This window comes from Pteropus medius, unplaced genomic scaffold (genome assembly GCF_902729225.1).
Source record: "Pteropus medius unplaced genomic scaffold, Ma_sr-lr_union100, whole genome shotgun sequence".
NCBI lineage: Eukaryota > Metazoa > Chordata > Mammalia > Chiroptera > Pteropodidae > Pteropus > Pteropus medius.
In genome coordinates this window covers 15,863,650-15,888,644 of record NW_024349802.1, presented here as the reverse complement: position 1 = coordinate 15,888,644, position 24,995 = coordinate 15,863,650, and the positions used below count along the sequence as shown (strand labels likewise).

The window sequence follows — 24,995 nt, the reverse complement described above, 5'->3', positions numbered from 1 at the left end:
GAGAATTTCTAGCGCACTCAAGGTTAATCCTAACAGTATCTACCAGAGAGCTATGGTACGACCGAAAATCTACAGTTTAAAGCTTGAGGTAAACCAGGTGTTAGGCTCTTGCTCTCTTTCAGACCAGCATCTAGTGAGCATCAGTGTCTGCCAAGTGAGGAGGAGGCCCCGGGGAGCCCTGCTGAGAAAGAAGATACTCGGGTGTGGCAAGATCAGCATAATGATTTGGTGGCTGAAATCTATGAGGGCTCGCTGGGAAAAATGAATTGCTGTGGGTCAGACACTTCATGAGCTTTCTGTAAATCCCTGAGCATCATTTTTCTTACTTATTAAAGCCACATATCGTTACACCCACCACTCTCCCCAGAAACTACCTTGATGCTTAAGAATAATATAGATATCAAAGAGGGACCAATTAGTTTCATGTGATACTTCTTACTTCGATCTTATATGCATTTATTCATTAAATATTTACTTTGATAAGTCACCAAGCTAGGACCTAGGAAACATAAAGACAAATGAGGTTGGAAGGAATAAGAAAGTTTCCAAGAAACCATGCCAAAAGGTTTAAAGTGGTAAAGGGGCATGTTTACTACTAGATTCAGAGAAAGATTATGAGGAAAATCTAAGACAATTATAAAAGAAAAAGATTTTTAGTATAAAAATAAAATCGATAGGCATAGAGTCTAAGTCTATAGTTTTTCCAAAATGTGATGTAGTAACTTCTAAGTCACTACAGGGTAAATTGTGGTATGATAACATTGTTTATTCATGTACTGAGGGAAAGAAAATGAAAATAAACCTGTGTGCTAAATAAAACTTTCTGCTAGAACAAGCTGAGATTTTCTCGTTCTGAAATTTAGTACCACTTCCTTTTCAATCTTCTCAAATAATCCTAAATATGAAATAACTTATGCCAAAATGTTTCACTTAAGGGAATCTATAATATAGTTTCATTTAAGGTCATCTATAATATGCTTTAACTTGGTGGTTACCAAACCCGGGTATGTTTTGACCAAAATGGATTCTGTGACCAAGCTCAGTCCCACAGCCATCAGACTATCTGTAAGCAGGCTCAGGTGTCTGTCCAAAAACAGACTCTTCTAGGACCCTTTTGATGTACAGCCATGTGCAGAAATGACATCCAGTTATTGTCCAAATCCAAACATATCTGATTTTAAAAGATGAACCTCTTAAAAGCTTATCTATGGATGTAAAGGCGTCGGAAAAGTATACCATCACTCTTAACAAATTCTGTGGTTAAAATATATATGGCGGTGTCTTACAACCTACACATCATTAACAGGTAGCTAGTGAGTTTCTGCTCACTGTTATTTATCATTCTTGGTGATTACAACGTCTGTGTGGATTTACACTTAATCCCTTAGCTTCTCACTTCCCTGACTTTCCTCTAATAAGGTTTTGATTTATCCCACTCAACTGTTTCTTTATTCCCATCTCCTTAGTCATTCTTTTGTCATTACTCCAGCCTACCCCCTGGCCAGCATGACCTTCTATCAAATATAATTCCCAAACTGGCACATCTAACATACCAAATTCTCAGAGAAAGGAATCTCTTCTGTATTGTTCAATGCTCTAGCTCCCAGGTTTATAAAAGTACCCAGAACAAAGGAAGTGCTGAAGTAAATATCTGTAATAAAAATTAGTAAATCTGATTCCTTGGCTTCTTAAACGTCTGGAATAATAAGTCATGTATTTATTTTTCTTTTAAAGAAAGAAAAATGCAAAAACAAAAGAATAACAATCCTTTCCCTCACACCCCCCCAAAAAAACCCTCTATCTCTGTCTCTGCCACATGCACTGTATTTACTGTTGGCTGACTAAAAAATTGATTGTTTTTAGCAAGCGAGTGATGTACATTAGAGTAAGAGTGATAAAGAAGTGATGTCTGCACAATTTGAGCCTATCATTTCAGAGGGTTCTATAGAATTTGGGGAGCGGGAAAGCGCAATTCTAGGAACACACATTCTGTAGAAATTCTTCGCTGCATCTTGATGTGATGAAACAGAAAAGGCTATGTCCTGCCGAATCCGTTGATTCTTTCTGTGGGAACTAGAAATAGAGTGTGCAAATACAGAGCTCCCTGTGACAGAGTCCAAGGCGGAACTGATATATCTGCTGTTCTCGCTTGAATGACTTTACAAGACATTAGCAGAACTTAATAGGCTAATTACATCCCTTCACTGTGCCTATCCTGGAATCAAGTTGCTCATCTTGAAATCTGATGTGGGGTATTGTGAGAACAGGGAACAAGAAAATCAGTGTATCCAAACCAAAAATCAACTCCTTCAGTGTCCCACAGCTTTCTGACAGGTCTGCTGTCTGGGTTTAATTCTTCGTTACATAGTGTTCTCCTAGACTGGGTCCTCTCCAAGTTCTTAGGGGAAAAAATATTATATATATAATTCTATTGGTCACATAAGCAAATCTAAATTAAGAAAAGAGTGAGGTGGAGGTAGGCGAATGTGAGGGAAGATTACAAGCAAAAACATAGTTTGGAACAAGAGGCAGAAGTGAAAAGCTGATGGATTGGATTATTATGGTCCAAGTCTCATCTTCTATCTCTTTCTTACCAACTAGATTATGATGCCTCTTTTTTCTTTTTTTATTGATACGTAATTGACATAATGTATCATTTAGGTATATAACAATAATTTGATCTTTGTGTATATTATCTCCACAGGAAGTCCAGTTAATATCCATCACCATATATAGTTATAATTTTTTTTCTTATAACGACAACTATGAAGATTTACTCTTAGCAACTTTCTGGCTACCAAATTTTTTTGTTCAACCCAGCATTTCTCAGTTTGTTCAAGGGAACATGAGTTACAGAAGCCATTACAAGGAAATGAAGTAATGGGACTGAGGGTCTGCAGGCATCCAGTGAATATTGCCCATAGACCTATATAATTATATAAAATATAAAAATTAAGTTATTAAAATGTAAAAATGTACAAAAATATACATAATTACACATTTGTATATTCATTTTAGGCAAAACTGGCTTTTCATGGATAGCCTTGATTTTTATTTGTCATTCTAGTATACTTGGCCCAATTTCATTGTATATTAATAATTAAGGTGATGAGGGCAGTGATTTTTCCACCATGAACATGTCATACGTTATCCCTTTATGAATTTGGGTCTCTTTTCCCAAAGTGTCACTCAAGGTACTAGCTCACTCACCATGTCTTCTCCCACGGCCTCTGAATTTCTCCTCACTTGTCCGTAACAGTTTAGCTTATACACCCAATCAGCAAAACAAAAGCTACATTGTTCGACCCTCATCCCAGGGTCTCTTCTCCAGCCCGCACAGCCTAAGCAACTTATTGACATATTCATCCAACAAAGATATCTTTCTTTGGTGGTGTGGGAGGGGCAGTAGGGATCAGATGTTTAAAGACCATCTGGTGAAAAAAGATTAAAATTCTTCGGTAAAGACTAGCTGAGAGAGTTACAAAGAACCATTTAAGTCAAGATCTAAGAACTCTTAACAGTCATAGACTTCCAAAGTTGGCATGAAATACCTTAAACATTTTAAATGTGACGTGGATCTTGTCATCGAGGCTGAACAAGCAATACATGCAAGTGAGGAGTGCAGCAGAAATCAGCCGACCTTTAAAACACCTCTGAGCCCTGGCCCTCTGTGAATCACCCAAGCCTTCTCCTGAAAGAGGCTCCCTGAAAGCCACTTCTCACTGATTTACCAGAGGAAAGCAGCAGTATCCACATTTTACCAATACAGAAACGGAGATGCAAGACACTGACTTGCCCATGATCACACAGCTCATAAATGGCAGAGATGGAATTTAAACGTCAGGTTCTTTCCACTATTACTCACTTGCTTCTCTTCTATAGAATGGCAGCTAGGTTCCAAACTCGGTGTCTTTTTAATTGGCAGTGTCTGCCCGTGTTGATAAGGAGGGTCTCCATGTTCAAGGAGAAGGAGGGCCATGGCCATAGGAAGAGGTGTTTGAGGACGGTCAATAAAAATTGTTTTAAACTGCGGTCCTTCCCATGAGTAACGAGAATGGTCATAGCTACCATTTATTGTCCGCACTCTGGCACTCACGGAGGGCACTTGATGGGCAACATATCCTGTAATCCTCACAGCAGCTCCATAACTTAGATGTTACACCCACTTTTGCAGATGTGGAAGGGGTGACCCAGAGAGTTAAAATTACAACCATGTGCCACAGAACGATATTTTGGTCAATGACAGGCCGCATAGTAATTGTTCGACTTAACTTTCAGAAAACATTAAATAAGTAGAAAGTGTCGGGTGTAGGAAGAGCGAGATGGTGAGAAACTGATGAGACATTGAGGATGTTAAGTAATGAACAGTTGCTTTCAACTACCATTGAACCATTGCGATGTAGTGATAATGATAGATTTCACTTAATGCAACATGTGAGAAACCGGAATAAGCCCTTTAAATGCTTTACTCCAAACTATCCTCAAATGACTTTATGAAATGGGTACAATTATTATCTCTCTTTCCTAGATAGGACCACAGAGAACTGATATAACTATTCCAGTGTCATCCACTATTACGAGAAGAGTCAGGACTCTGATTCATGTTTACCTGATGCCAGGGGTGATATTTAAAACACCTGACAAAGCACAAACACCGATCAGTAAGAATCCTGAAGGCCACCGATAAAATACCAGTAAAACAGTACCAGTGGGTGGCGACAAAACAGAAGCTTCATCTGACCTGAGGCCTTACTCACTAGAGCTCCAACGGGCAGCAGCAGGACCATGCAGACAGTCATTAGGCTTTTTCTTGGTCTAATGTCTAGAATAGCTAGTGGGTTCCATTCTCCACCATGTCCATCTTCATGTTTGTCCCACTCTCTGTGAATGCTGAGCCCACATCACCAAACTGATAACAAATTCAGATATGTCCCTTTCTGACTGGTTCTGTATTTTCACTGAAGCACAGATAAGAAATAAGGATGAGCTAGAGTATTGGCTTGGACAGACTATGATATAGCCTTGGCTCACCTCGCTCATGGCTCCTCTCTCACATGTTCAAACCACAGAGGCCTCTGTTCTGCTCCAGGACTTAACATTAATTTCCACCTTAGATCTGCTTGTCCTGCAAGTGTTGGCTCAAATGCCACCTACTGGCTAGGTCTTCTTTGAGCACTATGCTAAATACCCTTCACCCCCAAACCCGTACTCTTTTTCTTAGATCCTTGTTTATTTCCCATCAAGCCACTAAGCAATCTGTAACTAACGTGATTATTTATGTACTTAGTTCCTTGTTCATTGCGTCTCTTTAACTCAACTATAAACTCTAAGAGGACAGAAACCATGTGCCTGGCACGTAAATAAGTGATCAATACTATGTGTTAAATGACTAAACCTGAAAGAATGACGCTTAAGCTTCATACTAAAATGTGTGCCAGGCAAAGTAAAATTTAATTTGGACCAAGTCACAGGTTGCATATTAACGAAACTCTTAACCCTTATAGAAATAATTAAAAGCTCAGTGCAGGTTAGTTAAATGTTAACCTGTAAAGACGCAGTTCTTTGCCTTTTTCGTATGGGTTTTCACAAATGGGTGGCCTTGTGTGAAAAGCGCACTTCGAAAGCTTCTTTTGAAACTGCCTGCTGCATAATACAAAGAAGGCAGATTCTCCTGTTTTCACAATGTGTAATTCATGCTCATTCATTATTCGGTAGCTTGGGAGCAGGTGCTGAATAGAACATGTCAACCTAATACCCTCATTACTGCATTGTCATTTTGTTTTTGAGGCTTAAGTGGCCCTTCTGCTTTGGGAGTGAGAAAAAAAGAGAATATTTGCAAGGGCTTGTGAGCTACTGAGGAAAGATTCAGCAAAACAAAAGGAAGGGGCATTTTCTTAACCACTCCATAGAAAACGGTAGCTGAAACCCAAATCTATCATCCCATTGCAAGAAACAGAAAATATCAATATGCTGAAAGGAAAAAAGCCACCTTCAAGTGAAACATATACTATATAAGTAATTAAATAATCTATAATTATTTTAATTTTCTCATACCAGACTTGCTGCTTTGATAAACTAAAAAAGACTTAACTTCCCTTTTAGATATTTAAAAGCAGAACAAAACACCTCGGACCAGAGAAATGTTACAAAAAGCCACAGACAGCTGAAATATTTCATCAAATCTGAAATATAGAAGCAAGTAAAGATAATCTCTGGGCAACATGAAATAGGTTACCACATAACTAAAGCTAATGGACTTGACTTAATATTCTCTTGGGTTACTTTAATTTTACAAACAATTCTAACGAGTTTTGTTATCTGATCTCCCACCTCATAATATATCTGAAGCAACATATTAGGAGTGAAGACAGAAGCTGCCCTGAGTAGCACCTGCTAAAGTAGGGAAGACCGAAATCTTAGCAGCTAAGAAAACTTTAAAAACGTACAGTATTAGTTTGCTAAGGCTGCTATAACAAAGTACCACCAATTGAGTGATTAAAAAGAAAAGCAGAAATATATTGCCCCCCCAGTTCTGGAGACGAGAAGTCCACAATCAAGGGACCTGCTTCCCCTGTAACATGTAGGCGAGGGCCCTTCTTTTCTTCTTAGCTTCTGTTGGTTTGCTGGCAATCGTCGGCCTTCCTTCTAGGATTCCGTTTTCTCTTGGAGTTCTCCCTGTGTCTCTTCACATCATATTTCCTCTGACTATGTCTACCTTTGTGTCCAAATTTCTTCTTTTAATAAGGACACCATTTACATTGGATTAGGGCACACTGATGAACTGATTTTTCTTCAATTACCTCTGTAAGGACCCTATTTTCTAATAAGGTCATATTCTGAAATAGTTGGAGTTAGGACTTCAACATATCTTTTTGGGGGGAATACAATTTAACTCATGATACCAATTGAAATTATATATCTAAACTAATGATTGTTGCTATTGAGTAAACTGTACTAAATAGCTCATCTAACTTTGAGGATGTCTCCTATGTTCATTAAGAGTGAAACCAAGGGAGCCTGATATGAAGAGAGTCTTTGCATCAGATAATCCTATTTTCATATCCTTAGTATACTCACTGTATGGCATTGGGCAGGTTACTTCACCAGATCACGATATTGTCAACTACCAAAAAAAGCAGTGTGTGAGAAACACTTAAAAGCCCAGTGCCTCGTTCTTGGTATATGCATAATAAACGATAGCTCTCCTTAAGTCATTAAGAAAATGACAGGTATACTTTGTACTATAAATTAAATGATTAAAATGTGGGTGAGCAGAAAGGACCAAACACCTTCAGGAATTAGAAAAACATCTCTCTAGATAACTCACTCCCATGGGCTTCAGAAAGCTGGGGTGTCACTGTTGGCAAGTTCATTCATCAGGAGCTCCTCTGTCACTCAGTGATCGTTGACTAAAATGATTAGCTGCAAAAAGATCTTATTTTTTTCCTAAGAATTTTCACCTCAGGAAAATAAAATGTGACTTTCAAGATACCACAGTGACTCGGAAAAGAAGATGAAATCTCAGCCTAGAAGATCTCTGAAGACTTTGGTTAAAACACATAATTTTGGTTCACAAGTGAACTGCCAGTAAGACCGTGATTAGTAAATGTGCTAATAGCTGTTTATCACACCTCACTCTCACACAATCTTTAGATAGTTCACTACTGTCACGCAGCCTTCTTGGAGAGAAACGGGTATGTGGTAGGGAACAGAGGAACGATGAGATCACACTTTGAAGAACATCCTACCAGGGATGAGAGGAAATCACCCTAGACTCGCAGGCATGGAAAAAGCATTCCTGATCATCGTGTCAAACCTCTTCACTGCTTGCTTGACAGGAAAGTTTGGGGTTATGTTTAAAGTCATACAGAAAATTGGTGTCAGATGCTGGTGTATCATAACTTGCATAAGTACCAGCCCCTGAGTATGCGCTGGTCATGCAGCTTGCTTCTAAGCAATATTATGTGGCAAAGGTGATGGGATGTCACTCTTGTTTTATATATAACTATATATACAATTATATATAATATAATACACTATTTCACTGAATAACTATACACTATTTCACTGAATAACTATATATACAATTATATATAAAACAAGAGTGATGGGATGTCACTCTTGTTTTATATATAACTATATATACAATTATATATAATTGTTATTCAGTGAAATACACTATCTTGCTAGTAGATCCTCTCTAGCATCTTCTCTCTTCACTGAATTTGAAGAAACAAGCTGACATGAGTCCTGTAGCCACAAAGAAATGAATTCTGCCAACATCCTGACTGAACTTGGAAGCAGACCCTTGCCCAATCCAGCCTCCAGAAGAGAACCCAGTTCTAGCCAACACCTTGACTGTAGACTTGCAGAGGTCGCAGCTAAAATGTAGCTAGATTCCTCACATGAAGAACTGTGGGATAATCAATGTGTCATTTTAAGTCACTACATTTGTGGTAATTTGTTACACAGTAAAAAAAATACAGCATGGAGGAAAGCTCCACACATCATCAACACACAATGGGAATGTGTGGAAGAAATTAAAAGATAACATCATCCATAGCAACCTCTACCTTTTACATTCATCCAAGGATCATGTGTATGTACTGTCCTCATTCATTTGGTCAGTCATCTATTTATTCAGCAACCATTCTGATTTAGATTTTATGCTAGGGATTAGAACATGAGGGAGGTGTAGTCTCCACCCATAAGCTTAGGAGGAAGAGACAGTGTTTTATAAAGAATATTGTGATCCAGGGGCTACCGTTAGAAGTATGATCATGACCTTTGTGAGTGTGAGTATCATGTGTGCATGGGTAGCTCAGGATACAGACATAACTGCTTATTTACAGTATGTGCCACAGAATTTAAACACCTTTCCGATATAAGTTTTGAAGTGTTTACTTGACTTCCTTTCACACTGTGATATTACCAACTCTAGACAAAGGGGAGGCATCGATCCTTTCACCTTTGGAGGTCAGCACTGAGTATTGTCTGGCGAACATGCTCAAGAATAAGTTTCTGAATTATTTATGATAGAAGCATTATTCCTAAGTTTTTCTCTTCACTATCATCTTGATTGTCATCACTATCAAGATGACAATTTCTAGATCAGTGATAGAAACTTCTCACGAGTAGTGAGTACAGTCCAAGGGGGATGTGGGAAGACTAATTCCTACATGCATCTTACAGAGGCTCTAAGATGAACCTGGGTGTCACTTATTGGTTCCTATTATTAGAGCAAAGAAGACAAAGGTGATGAATAAAATTACCATCCTGTGTTTCTTAACAATCATAAATACTCTTTTATTCCTACTTTAATGTATCAGTGATCAACTGCAGATGAAATTTTTGCAACTTTCTCTGTCATGCTGTAATTATTTACACAAATTGCCTAATTCGGCTTTTATCATATTCCTATAGGAATTTAGAAAGTGGTGAGTTAAACTTCGGAGAGTGGAGCCGATTCTTAGAAAGAGAAAGAAACGATCAAACATACACTCGACTGGTATTTTAATGCAAGACAATTTACTCTTTAACTGTCCCATAGAATTCTTCTCATTAGCTTAAATTCATAATTGAGTTTTCTTTAACATCTAACAAGGGAGTGAATACAAACTGTTTTGGACTGTAATAAATGCTTTCCATCACATTATTCACTGCAGATACTGTGGCAATCCTCAAATCAAATAGGACCATCCCATGAGAAGGATTGTAATGAGTTTTATTTTCTTTATTTTTTTTCATTTTGTCCACATTTAAAAATTTTTATTCAATGATTTAATGTAAGTAAAGGGGAATATTGAATTAGAAACTGGTCATAATTTGGAAGCTAAAGCTGATTTTCAGAGCTGTACTCATAGTAAAATGTTTGACTTCTTGACTAACAAGAGAACTGTCTAATTGTACAATTCAAAATTAATGGTCATTATGCATTCCTGTGTCTTTTACGAGTATAGAAAAGAAAAATTCTAAAATTGAGGAAAATTAGCTAAACAGTCCATGTATTTAGGAAAGTACAGAAAAAAATTCAAGTCTGTGGATTTAAAAAAAAATTCTCCAAACAAAATTAAACAAAACCCCATTATGTCTCACTTGGAGTTTATAGCAGAAACAGGACCTATGGTGTTTAAAAGAATAACTAGGCTAGACATGGCTGGCAGAAAAGTCAATGCAAACAAAAAAATTAAAACAGCTCATTCAGTGTTACCACCGAGGGACAAATGAGAACTTTCATTTAGCTCCCCTTACAAGGACGAGACTCTCCTTCCTGCTCTGGATAGTAAGATCTTTTTTAAGCCCTCTGAGCTCTCAGGAAACTTTGTTTTGTTACCCAAAATCATCATCTTCTCTGACTGACTTTGATCTTACATAATTTAGCTTCTAGTTTTAGGCTGTCCCGTCATCTGTTGGTTCCACATGTATCATCTTCGTCTGTGCAGAGAGACTGTGGGAACCTGGAGGCAGGTGGTCATGGCTTACAAACCATGTCCTCCTCCGGGCTTACCACTGTGCTCCATCAATATCCGTAGGGTGGCTAAGAGTTCTGCGCTTCCTTTGGGTGATGTCTGACCTACTTGTTAGCTAAGTTACTTTCTGAACCAGAGTTTCATCAACTGTAAAATGGGGACAATAACACCATCAACCTCCCGGAGTTTTGGGCAGATTGAATGAAATAAGTCACAATTGCTTAGCAGAGCGCCTAGTGCCCAGGAAACCCTCAGTAAATGGCGGCCTCCTGCTCCACACACATTTGCTGACTGCTTTGGACAATTTTGAATCTCCTACCATGTCCAAAGGCAAAATGGTTCCAATCTGAATTTACTTTTTTTGTTTATTTTTACGATTTGAATTTAGAGGTCATGTTTTATAGCTGCAGTTTTATGCAAATGGTCTTTCTTTGTCTGGGGGGATCTATTGTATTTCATCAATTCTTATTCTTCACTCACATTTTAATGTCTTGGCACTCCCAATGTATCTTACAACCCAGTCTTCTAAGTAGCTGAGAGATGTTTTGTTGTCTTAGATTCAGTCGAATCCAGTATGAATTTGCTGATTCTTTTGAAGAAAGAGATTTTAGAATTAGAAGCCTCCATCTCTTCTTCTAAATTGCTCTTTATGCTCTAAACTCTGCCCCACAAGCCCCACCCTCAGAACGCCACCTTTGTTAACCTTTAAATGCCGTAGACAAAGAGAAACTGCTTATTTTCACCATGTACATGTTTTTAAGCCATTTGACCCCATTTCAAACAGATACCACTTCAGATTGATACCTGCTACTCTGAGGGCAAAAAGTCCTGGTTGTAAGAGCTCTCTCACAGTTAAGAAGTCTGGTCACTGCTGTCTTGGAAAGCCTTAGTGATGTTGATGTATGTCTTGATTTTCCCAGAACATTTTTGAGTTTGGCCTATTATCCCAGCATAATTACCAATAGCAACTCCTTTCATTCTCAGGATTTATAAGATTAGCCAGTGGGAAGACCAAGGTAGGTCTAAAATTTTGGCTTGAATGCCCTATATTTAAATTTTGTCTTTGTTATTCATAAGCCTAGGTTTCTAGTCAACCAGTCGTTCATGTGGTTCAGGCAGTGTTCATTCCTTCATATTTTTTGCTGCACACTGATTATACAGTAAAAAACAAGACACACATGGCCCTAACTCAAGGAGTTTACAATTTAGTGGAGCAGACAGACATTAATTAATTAAACACCCAGAATGTCACAACTCCTCAGGAGAGGTACAAGATGCTACAGCTGCCTAGAAAATACAGCACATGGGGAGGCGGGGTGGTCCTTGTAGGCAAGAGAATTACAGCTGAATTGTTTTTTGATCCCAAGAGATGTCATCTCATTTTAATACAGTATTCAAAATGTCATTGAGTTAGCTTTCACTTCATTTGCCATGGTAAGGAGACACTTCAGTACAAAGAGGCCCTTTTGAAGACAGGCATGAAGTAATATGATTGTGGGTATGTAAAGGACAAAGAACAGAAAGTTAATTCTTGGTTTCTTATTAAAGTGGCAAAATGATAATGGGGGTAATAAACAACGAGGGAGAGAAGAACAGAACAATGACATTTGGTGTTCATAAGCTCCTTGCGGGTACTAAGTACATCAGGTTTTGGTTTGGTTTGGTCTTTTTCCTTCTGAATTCCTTTTGGAACACAGTTCTAAAAATGCTCAGAGCATCTTGTTGTGATGACAGGGGAAATGAAGCCCAAAGAAAGAAGGCACAGAACCAGTTTCAAACTGGGAAAGGGGAAGCAGGCTGGCTCTTACCATGTTGGCTTCCCATCATGCCCACCATCATTTCTGAGATCTACAACGTCAACAACCAAAACAGACTGTGACGTGTCAATTCATCTCTGAGAGGGACTCCACAGGCTACACATATGAACAGTTGTCCTCAGAACTATGGGAGACCAGAAACGAATATAGGAGCTAGTATGAGGGAAAGATTGCTTGTGAACTGGATTCCTAGTTATCGACAGAACACCAGGCATCTAAATTTGCTTCCGAGAATCTACATCATGAATGATTCACTGGTCTGCTTTCATTCATCTGTTGCCTGAAGAGCACATTTCCAATACAAATAGGCCATTCCAAAGATAAGAAATTAAGTCATAACTAACTATGTCAGTGTACAGGACCAACGCTAAAAAAAAAGTCCATGGTGCCTGGATGAAGAATCTCTAACTTATGATGCTACATCTTTATCCACAGGCTCTGCACTAATCCAGATAAACATAAATGTCAATTAGTCACAAGTAAATATTTATCTAGCCAAATTTTTACTAAAAGACATAATTGTACTTTAAAAACTCAGCAAATTCTTTAAAGATTAGAGATGACGGTAGCAAAGTCACATGTGCTTTTCTGAGATCTACAACGTCAACAACCAAAACAGACTGTGACGTGTCAATTCATCTCTGAGAGGGACTCAGATAAAGATGATAAAGATGTATATAATGATGTATATAATTAATACATGTATTTCATATGTGTAATAAATGCAAGTTTGGATAGTAGACAGAGCTCTTACTCTAGGATTAGAGATGACTAGGTTTAAATCTGGCAATGCCATTTATCAACCGTCTTTGGTAAATCTTTTAGCCACAATTTCCTCATCTGTATAGTGGGGATGCTATAATGAAATGAGGGAGTCCTTCTTGAGTTTTTAGAATTTATTAAGATAAAATATGGAAGTATTCAGCAGTGCCTGCTGTGTGGTAAGTCATTAGTAAACAGTAGCTGCTATGATAGTGATTAGGTTCAAAATTCTTATAAATAACCTAGATGATTTTAATTTAATGTCTCCTAATTATGGTTTTCTCATATTTAATACTAGTCTAACTGTATCTGCTCTATCACTTATCACAAATTATTACTGAGATCAAGTGAGATACTCTATTGGAAATCATCATTAAAACTACCTAATTCTTTACAAATATAAAGTATTATCACTCTCTCTCTATTGTCTATTTGGGTACATAGCTACTTATGTTGCAGTTGACCTTTAAACAACACAGGTTTGAACCATGCAGGTCCACTTATATGTGGATTTTCCTCAGTAAATACACAGTAGGCTTTCCTTATCCTTGGATTTGGCATTTACCAATTCAACGAACCATGGGTCATAAACGTTATTTTTGCTCCTCAGTTGGGAATCCTCAGATGTGGAGGCTGGACTGCATGAGTTATTCTGTGCCATTTTATATAAGGACTTGAGCATCTACAGCCCCCTATGGACACTGAGGGATGATCACAGTTATGTTTTGGGGAGTCAAAAGTTATGTGTGATTTTCGACTGAGGGAGATCAGCACCCCTAACCCCGACACTGTTCAAGGCTCAACTGTGTTTGTCTTTATTTAAAATAAATGCCCCAAGTGAGGAGACACGTTGCTTTTGCTGACTTCTGTTGCAGCTCACACAGTGGGGACTCAGTATGGGAGGATGACAGGCAGATGTTAGGACTCAAATTTTCTCAATTTTCATCCTTCCCACTTCTATTTCTTTCCCTAATGAACTTCCTTAATTTCTATTTCCATTAATTCCCACATTTAATATTTATTAAGCTTCTACATGTCACCTTTTCTCCTCTTTGTCTAGGCTTAGCAATAAAATATCACCAATATTCATTGATTCTGATCTTGTTGTTTACTAACTGTAACCTTGGGTAGGACGTGCTTAGTTTCTTTTTTAAGTGCAAAATAAGGACAACAACCCTACCTCAGGGGACTGTTGTAAGAATTAGGTAAGGATTAAATGCCATGTTCAACGAGGACCTGTGGAATGCGGTGGATTGTGGATTCCTTCTTGGGCACGGAGCCTGAGGCTGTGCCCTTGGACTTGACTGACCTGTGGATGATGCACTGGCTCTGCAGGTAGTCCAGGGCCATGGCCAGCTCACAGATGAAGAGCTTCACAGTGCCTTCCTGGAAGCGGACGTTCTGCTGCAGGTGATAACGCAGGTCCCCACCCAGCAGGAGGTCCACTACCATGAACATGTCTTCCTCGTCTTGGAAGGAGTACCTGCGACAAATTGGAAATGAAAATGCATACAACACATTTACACACTAGAGTCCCAAAGGCCAATGATACCTTGCAGATCAGACCGAAGTGTTGTTGAGCTAAGAGGTCTGACTTTGGCCCTCAGGTTCCACATATATAAAATGAAAATAATAAGAGTATCTATCACATTAGATCCTACCAAAGAATAAGTATAATATCTAAGTCATGCCTGGCATATAGTTAAACACCCATTAACTGTTAGCTTACAAAGCTATAAAGCCTAGGAAATCAAGAAAACCCCATTAATCCACGTACCATTAACGATCATATCCTAACCATCCTGTTGTAGGAGGTCCATAAAATATGAATTACAAGGCCTCCTCAAACCATCCTCATGCCCATTTTTTCATTGCCCAGCAATGTGATGACAAACCATGTCCCACATTAGTGATAAGAAAGACATAAAAAGGGCAATAAAGAAGATAGTACAGAGTACAAGGAAGTAATTGTCTGTCTTAGGCACAGAGAGTTCCAGGAAGACTGCTCAGCAGAGGTAAAACCTGAGCTCCATTTGAAAGGATGACGACAATAACAATAACTAAAACATAAAGCTAATAACGCTAATGTTCCCACTGAGTGACTTCCCCGGGGCCAGCTCTGAAGCACTCTGCAGCGTGCCCTCTGCAGCCCCAGATGTGGCTCTTGTGCTCCCATTTTACAAATGATGAAGTGAAGGCCCAGGGAAGTTTAACTTGCACAAGGTCAAACACTCCATAAATGGTTGAGCTGATTGGTTCTCCAGGTCCCAAAGAAAGATTTGAGAAAGAAAAGTAGCACATATTAAACAACAGAGTGCTGAGTGGGGAAAGAAAATAGTTTGGGAGTTTGCTGGAATGACAGGTATAATGGAGAAGCTTGAGCCTGGAGAGGAGGTAGTGGGCAGATCCCATGACAGGTGCTCATTCAGAGTCTGTAGGTGTCAGGGAGACATTGAAGGGTTTTAAGTAGAATGTACGATCAGACATGGGCTTCACACTTGAAGGAGCATGAGGTGGAGAGATCAGAAGAGGAAATGAGCCACTGGAGAGCAGATCTGGCCTCTGCTCTTTGCAAAGAGCCTTCTGTAAAAATACATTCATTCCTACCTAGATTTGTTTTGTTTCCCTCAAAGCAGAGACATAATTCTAGTCACAATAGAGCTCTCTGTATCAGCACTGTTTTGACATGTTTCTTTTGACATCATGTTATTGAGATCACATTTTAAAGTTTTGTTTGAATCCAGGAATTAAATGCCTGCAAGTAGTGTCCAGGGATGTAAACCAATTCCTAGTGACACATTCCCATGCTTAGAAAACAAATGTGGAATATCAATGATGGGAGAATTGTACTTAGTACATTTTCTTCTTTATAATGATCATTGTGCTAAAGGAGAAGGAAGGGACTTGCAAACAAAAGGAAAAAAATTCATGAAGCATTAATCTGAGCCGGTAACATTCTAATGAAGGCTAACTGTCCCTGATGTTTACTTGTTCAATAAGTAAAATTGCGTGTACCACTGACGACTGAGTCATACAGACAATGTCAGCAATTAAGCTCTTGGGGGAGAACTTAGAAACGCAGGAAGTGCTTTGTAAAAAATTTGAGAAATGCATCTTTGATGTTGCCTTTTAGGAAATAATTTTCTTCGTGTTGATGCAATGATGGTTGATTCTGCCATGGGTTTAATGGGCATCAGGAAAGGTGCCTGGACTTGGGCTATTTGGGTTACAATCCTTCCAACTGCACGACTGCCAATTATATTCGTTGAGTTTTACAGGTCTTTCGGAAAGCCGCAAGGTGCTAATTAATATGTAATCATGCCTGGGACCTGTCGCACCCCACTATCCTCTCTGCTCATATAGCAGAAACAGTGATTACTCATGGGACGTGAGCAAGGTCTTCTGAGATGGCCAGAGAATGAGGCAGAGAGGTGGAGGTGGATGAGTACCGGGTGCCAAAAGAAGGGAGAAGGGAGTGTTAACTGTAAACATATCTAAACGTCAATGGAAATAACCTACGCTGACCAGGTTAGGATACAGAGCAGCTGTGACTGTGTTTAGCTCCACACAAGAGGCAGGTGGAGGGCAGAAATCTGGGGACAGACCAGAGGACTCTCTCCCATTACTTCATTTTAAGTAGAAAACAAGGGTTTTATTAAACTCACCCTGAAGGAACAACTTATTTTATTGAAGCTTGGGTTAAGCTATTTTTATTCAAAGAACAGACCAAAAAGTGCCCATCGAGGCAAAATAACAACAATGTTCGACTACACAAGGGATTATTAATCAAAGGAAGAAGCAACCAAGGCAAGAGGCAACATGTTTCCCTTGCCTAGTATGAATATAAACTTATTTAACCATGGAGCCAGGTTTGGCTGTTAAAAATCATGTTTCACCTCCAGCATATCAGATCTGAAACCCTCTATCTCAGATCTGAAACGCTCAGAGGGAGAGAAGAAAAGCAATTTATTTTGCAGAACTATCCACAATAAAATATGTGGGTGTAATGCACTTTGGTGATAACTAGAATATTCAAGTTCATATCATAATCTGATATTTTTAAATGAAAGATTAAGAACTTTTTTGTACCTCGGTCATTTATCACATAGACTTACCGTTGCGGTTCCATAACTTTTTTTTTTTGGTATCCTATATCGTGGCTTATTTATTTCTTAGTTGACAGCTCAAAAATTAACAGATCTGGTTGCAGAGCATATGAAATGCATTGCAAAATATGCTTGGTAAGAGAGGAAATAAGTAACAAAAGACCACCACTCCATCATGTTCGACCCAGACCACCGCTACAGGCTATTCATAGCTCCGTTGTGCAATCTTGGACATCTTCAGTTCATTCTACACACCAGTGATATGTTTAAAATGTGAGTCTTATGTTATTCAGCCTTATAAAATCCTTTCACTTCTTTCCATGGTCTATGGGACCCTGTATGGTCCGGTCCAGTTTACTTTTCCAGACTATTGTTTAACATCGTTTCATTCCTCAGCTAGTAGTTCATGCCTCCCTCTAGCCTTGGAAGCCGGTGATGTGGTGTGACCTGTGCCTGCACTCACAAAGCCGTCAACTGCCTGGTTATTTTCTATTCCTCTTTCAGTCTCAGTCCAAATGTCACTCCTCACAGCGCTGTTGCTCACACTCCATATTCAATCATGCCTCCTCATTCTATACAATGCCGTATTCTTGTTCACAGAATTTATCATAATTTGAAAATATTTTCCTATGTGCTTTTGGATTAACTGCTTTCGTTCCTCCTATGCTATCAGAATGCATGCCTACTTTTACTCATCCTTGACTGCTCAGTTCCTGTACACTATCTGAAATGTATACTCTACAAATAGTTATAGAAAAAAAAAAGTAAATTAATAAGTTAAAAAACAAAAAGAGAAAAGCAAGGGTAAAACACAAGTTTGGGTCAGTCTGTTATAATTTTTAGACATTAGCATGATTACCAAATAAGATCAAAGAAGTCACTCGTATGCTTGAAGCCGTTTCATGGTGGCCATCTTGAGATAAATCTGAATCTGAGCATCAGAAGAAATCTAGAATATTCTCTAATGCAGCATTTTTCATATTGTGGCTCATAACCCCTTAATGGATTGTAAAATTGGTTTGGCTAGGTCAGACAAGTACCCGTTTTTCCAAGTAATAAAATAGATTGAATAACATGGAATAAATGCTGTAAGGCTAAACATCGTTTATGAAACTTGTTTTTGGAATATAATGTGTGTCTCTGTGAGTATATCTACTGGGTTGTGATGAAAAATATCTTTCTTCCTATGGGATGCAGTCAACAAACCCATGACACTGGAGAGCCTGCTGCCTGTTGCAAGACTATTGTGCCAAATGCTCATTTGGACACTACCTAAGCAAGAGTCAGTTCTTCTATCTCCACCTAGCAAAGCAAGGGAAACGCATGACCGATATTAGTCATTGCTTCTAACAGCTCTTAGGTTTTGGAGAAAAAGACACCAATTGATTTATCTAAGAGAGAATCAGTTAAAAAACACACTTAAGGAAACTACAAGTGGAAAATGCATAGGCCTCAGACAGGGTTTAAATATCACAGTATCACATGTGAATTTAGAGCGAGACTCTTAAAAGAAACAAACTCAGGATATCTATATATTGGGAATATTTTGATGCACTATGTGGCAAAGAGTAAATTAGGTAAAATGCTTGTAATCAGCACAAAGCATCGCATATAGCATAATCGTAAAAAACTCGGCTCTGAAGCCAGACTGCTTCTGTTCAAATCCTAGCTCTGCCCTTCAACATCTTTATAATTGGAACAAGTTATATAAGCCCTCAGCCTCCCCATCTATAATGGTATATACCTCACAAGGCCGATGGGAAGATTGAGTTAATACATATAAAGAGTCTAAAACAATGCTTAGAAGATAATAAATAATGGCCAAGTGTTAGCTATTGTTATAATTACCTTTCTTTCTCTACCCATGAATGTATCATAGCTCTGGTTTAAGCAGATAAATTTGTTTTATTCAGTTGTTTCTTATTATCTTACATGAGGTAATTATATAAAGATATTTATTGTCAATGATATAATCAACATGATTCCCATTAGTTGAGCTCTTACTACACATATGACACTGCTAAGTAAGTACCTTATGGGTATTATTGCATTTAATTGTTGCTACAAACCTATGAAGTAAGTAGTAAAATTATCCCCATTTTTATTGATCATAAGATTTTAGGTTTAATCCTCAAAATGTTAGAAACCAAATCCATCAACACATTAAAAAAATTATAGACCATGACCAAAAGGATTAACATCTGAAATCAATCAATATAATACAGCATATTAATAAAGGATCATCTCAATAGAACAGGAAAATCATTTAACAAAATACAGCATTCATTCATGATAAAAACTCTTAAACTTGGAATAGAAGGGAGCTTCTCAATCTGATAAAGGCAATCCACAATAAAACCTACAGTAAACATCACAGTTAATGGGGAAAGATTGAATGCTTTCCCTCTGAGATCAGAAACGAGGCAAGAACATCCACTCTTACTTCCATTCAATATAGTATTGGAGGTTCTAGCCAGTAATTAGCAATCAGTCGATCAATAAACAGCCATATTGGAAGATGTAAAACTGCCTTTAATCATAGACGACATAGGAAGATGAACAAAACAAGCAGGCACTTCTCAAAAGAGAATTCCAAATGTCTGATAAGCACATGAAAATGTGCCCAAACTCTTAAGTCACTGGGAAATCCAAACTAAAACCACAATGAGAAACCATTACATATTTACTGGAACACCTATATGGAAAGAAACTGACAGTACCAAATGCTGAGCAATCTGAATTCTCGTATATTGTTCATGTGAGTATAAATTGGTACAATTTCTCTGGAAAACAATTCACCAGCTAACCCTATACAAACCCTTGAACCCAGTCATTTAATTCCTAGGTTTATACTCCCAATGTGTATATTTTTGTTTACCACAAGATACAAACAAAAATATAAACAGCACTATTTATAAAAGTCTAAAACAAGTAACCTATATATCCATCAAGAGTAAAATGTTTAAGTGAATCAAGGGATAGTCATACAATAGAATATGGTAAAGAAATGACAATACACTACTGCTTGTGACAACGTGGATCAATCTCAAAATACAATACCACTTTGCACTCTTCACCCCCAAATAAAATTACTCAATTCCTATTTTCTCATTAAGTCACTTCCTTTGGTCTTTTGTCCTACCTTTGGGATTAGCTCTTATCAAGGTCACGATATCTATCTTCCCAAGTCAGTGGTCAGTTCTTTGTCTCCTTCTCCTTGACCTCTCAGAAGCACTTGAAATAGCTTGCACTTCTTCCTTCCAAAACCATTCTAAATCAGGATGCTCCGCTCTTCTGATTTACCCCTAGCTCGTTGGCCAGCTTCCTGGATGCTCCTTCTTTGTCTAGTTTCCTGAGTCTTCCTCTGTCAGAACTATTCGAATGCTCTAGGTCTTTAGTCCCTGGCCCCTTTCTTCTATCTAATCTCTCTCCAGAGGTGCTCCCTACAAGTCCTTGGTTGACAGCAGATACAAACCAGGGATTCCCATACTTGTGTTTTGTTGAACTTCTCCTTGGACTTTTCTGAGTTCCAGACTCACCTCTTGTTCAGCACTCTATTTAAATTAAGATGCAGCTCAAAATCAACAAAGCTAACAGAGTTCTTGATTTTTCACAATGAATCTGCTCCTCGGATTTGCCCCCTTAGTGAATGACACAATCATTCACCAATTATCTAGGAGTAATTATTTTACTCTTGTCTATGGCCATGCCATCCTGAATAAGCCCGATCCCGTCTGATTGCGGAAGCTAAGTAGGGTTGGGCCTGGTTAGTACTTGGATGGGAGACCACCTCGGAAGACCAAGTGCTATAGGCTTAAAAAATAAGGGATTGTAAGCTGACAAGGTCCTTGCAATCTGTGAGGTCAACCAAAGGTTGCCTCACCTAAAAAAAAATATATATATATATATATATATAAAATATGTATAATTATCATAATTATATATATTATTTATATATAAATATATAAGTAAAATAATTATTATTTTACTCTTTCTTCTAGCTGAGGGGCAGGCACATTTTCTAATCAAGGCCAACTAGATTCCGTCTCAAGACTTTGAAACTTGAGTGGGTGAGACAAGGTTAGAAAATTGATTGGAGCTGATTTCTCCCAGCTGAGATGTCCTCAAGAGCCTGTCCATAGTTTCTGCTACTTAGATTCCCAGAACTGCCTTTGTCCCTCACTTTCCTGAGACCTGCTTCTTCAGCTTTACTTCTGAGGCTGTAAGCTGTCTCATGTCTTTCCAATGAACTTCTTTTTAGCTTACATTTTCTAAAGCTTGTGTTGTTTGCAATAAAGGATAGATATAGGTGTAGATAAATATACATGTATGTATATCTAGTAATATTGATAAGTAAGTGAATGAGTGAATGTCTGCAATATAAAGACTCAGTTTCCTATCATTGGTCCATTGATCAGTCACTCAACAACTATGTAATGGAACACTTACTATGTACAGGCACACAGTAATGCCATTCTCTGCCACAATCTTCTTCAGGGACTGCTGTCCCTTCTCCACCCATTCAAGCTCATCAGGGCCATACCGAAGGATAACTTCTTCTATGGCAACACTAGATAATTTAGGATTTCCTCTGTTTCACAAGATCCTTAATTTAATCACGTCTTGTCCTAAGATAACAAAGCTAAGATAACAAAGACATGAGTTAAGGAAGTTTTTAATCAGTAATATACTATTGTAATTAAGGAAAAGAGTCCAGTGTGAACTGAACTCAATTTTGACTTGTACTAAAGTGACCGGATGTTTTAAAGGGAGAATGAGGGCACAGGGAGGGGGCTGAACAGGGACTCATTAGAGTCATAGAAGTGAAAAATTACAAAAATCAGGAAGGGAGAGCTGGTCCATGTGAAACCTTCTGGTTTGTTAACTAGCAGGTGTGAAAGTTAGGCTCCTCCCCTCCCACCATGCCTGGCCTTACCTTCAGCTGTTGGTTAGGACGATCAGCAAATTCTTTGGGCAGCTAAAGTCATCCTAGGAATGCCGCCTTGAGCTTTTAGAAACTATGTTTTGTTCAAGTCTTTATGGACCGAGATTGAATCCTAGTGGAGAAGAAGTCTCGGAGGAGCCTGGCTAGAGTTTGGTCATGAGATAATTGTCACTAGATAGAGCTAATATAACAGCAAGAGTCCTTAAAAAATGGAAGGAGGCAGGAAGTCAGAGGCAGAAGGAGATTTGAAAATGCTTTGCTGCTGGCTTTGAACATGGAGGAAGGCACCATGAACTAAAGAATACAGGCAGCCTCGAGAAACTGCAAAAAATAAGGAAATAGCTTCTCCTTTAGAACCTTCAGAAGGAATACAGCCCTGCTGACAGCTTGATTTTAGCCCAGGGAGTGTAGTTTTATACTTCTGACTTCCAGAATTGTAAGATAATGAATTCATGGGGTTTTCGTTTTTTCATATTCTTTTAATGAAGTAAAATTCACTTATAGTAAAATAAAGATATTAATGAATTTTTACAAATATATGTCCTCATAATTAACACCATAGTAAAGATAACAGAGTATTTCATCTACTCCTAAAGTTCGTCACAATGCTACAATCTAGTTAATCTCTACATCCCACAGTTAATCACTGTTCTGATTAGTTTTATCTCTTTGTGAACTTTCAGTGCAAATAACTGCAAGGCAAAAGGAAAATAAAATCTTGATCTTATTACAAAAATAGCTTTAATCTCAAATGCTCTAATTTGTGCTGTTTTAAGCAACTAAGTTTGTGGTAATTTGTTACAGCAGCCATAGGAAAGTAATACAGTTATTTATGAGTGATAAAATATGTATATTTACTATTTTCATGAGAACTTTCTATATTTCTGTAATAAAAAATATGTATTTTATATGAAAAATAATAATTTAAATTTTTAATAATTGAGAACAAAATGAAAGATTTTCTAATGCCCAGGCCAGCTCAAGCACAGGTGAATTTGTTCATTTAAAAATCTTCTCCAGCTATGGGGCCAAGGGAATATTCCATTTCTAGAAGGGGCCTCACTGAATTTTTTGTTTAAAATCATTTATTAAGCACCTGCTGTGTGTGAGCTGCTTTATATACAAATTCTTATTCATAACAGCACTTTCTGCCATGGGTATTGCTGTTATTCCCAATTATGAATTAGGAAATCAAACAAAAGATATAATGTAACTTGCTCAGTTCACACGTGGAGCAGGGATTTAAACTCGTGTCCCTCTGACCTCAGGGTCTGCAGTGAACCTGGAGTGGGCAAGATTATATGAAGGGATGTTTATGAGTGTGACAGTGGCATAATGAGAAAAAGAGCAAAAAAACAAAACAAAACAAAAAAAAACCCCAGGAGCCAGAAGCCTGGTCCCACTTCTAATTCACTTTATCCATTCAGTCAACCAACCAACCATTCAACAGATATTTTTGAGCACTTACTACGTGTTAGATACGACTGTAGGAGCTGGGGAATGAGGCAGTAGACAAAACACAAACTACTTGCCTCATGGAGTTTGTAATCTTGTGTGGTGCGAAAGACGATAAACAAAATTAATTGTTTCCTTCCATATTTTGTAAGGGAGTCTCACAAGATGTCCATAGGGGATGGTATTGTGTGGCAGGAAGAGCGGGGCTTTGATGTCAGGATTTCGAGGTGTGAATCCTGGCTTTGCCAATTCCTGGCTATGTGACTCTGGGAAAATTACTCAACCTCTCTGAGCTTCCATTTCTTCAAGTGTAAATGGAAATAATAATCCTTATCAACCTAAGTTGTTAGGATGAATACACGAGACAATATATATATAAAACCCAAAGGAATAGAACACCATTGGCAGGGAAGCTGTCATCATTGAGGCTGTGCCTCTGAGGCTATCCTGAGTTCTCACAGCCTATGATTCCTTGAAGTAACACACTGGCACTCCTCAGTCACAAATGATAGGGGTCGCTTCCAGGGAACCCATTTATTCAGCTATGTTCAGCTATCTGACAGGACTCCTTTTTCGTATTCCCAGTACAAGTGGTCCTTTCCACTTAAAACAGACCATCTTGTCTCCTAATTTCCTCAAACCACACGTGGACCCTTTCTGCTCACAGGAATGACAGGCACGGGTAAGAAGAGAACTGGGTTTCCTGGGTTTCCTGAGGAGCTGTGTGCAGCTTCAGGCTTAATCTCAATTAACAAAAGCCACCTGGGAAATGGGCTATGCTGGGCATAACTGGGTCCATTTGTCTGTAGGTTGCCAGAGCTTTGTTAGCCCTCAGGAGGGATTCGCAGGAAGATTTTATTTGCTTTTCCTGGATGCCAGCCCTGTCAGGCAGCCTTCACTTTGTAACCTGGCCTATATCTGATGACTGTGTTCCGAGTGGGACCAGGTCCATGGAGGCTGGGAAGGTTGCATCTTAATCAGAACGTTCTTTCACCCTTAACACTGCTGCCCCCCAGACTAGTGACCTTCCTTCCGTGAAACCCCTCAAAACACACGCACATGCACACATCCCTCTTTATACTTAGTCCCTTCATGTACTCACAGTTGTTACATTCATGTGCCATTTGACTAATGTCAGCCCCTCATGGTTCATGAAAATGCCAGGTAGATCAGGGACTCTGTCCACTCCTGCTTACCACTGCATCCCCACGGCGTGGGTCTCTGTTACAATTAGGTTGCCAGATTTAGTAACTAAAAATACAAGATGCCCACTTAAATTAGAAATTTGAATAATAAATGATTTTCAGTTAAAGTATGTCCCATGTGATACCTGGAATGTATACTAAAATTATTATTTGTCTGAAATTCAAATCTAACTGCATCCTGTATTTTATCTGGCAATTCTAAAACTTATCTGTGATGCTCGGTAAATGTATACATG

General features: G+C 38.5%; 1 protein-coding gene and 1 pseudogene across 4 annotated transcripts in view; one reads left to right on the top strand and one right to left on the bottom strand.

The window, feature by feature from the left end:
- Positions 1-24,995, bottom strand: part of STK32A (serine/threonine kinase 32A) — a 92,780-nt gene that overhangs the window by 36,217 nt on the left and 31,568 nt on the right. For all 4 annotated transcript variants that reach the window (XM_039836469.1, XM_039836470.1, XM_039836472.1 and 1 more), the window contains one exon: positions 14,358-14,531. In XM_039836469.1, the coding sequence (XP_039692403.1) occupies positions 14,358-14,531 (174 nt within the window). The remainder of the gene's footprint in view (positions 1-14,357; positions 14,532-24,995) is intronic.
- LOC120581718 (uncharacterized) lies at positions 20,851-20,969 on the top strand (annotated as a pseudogene).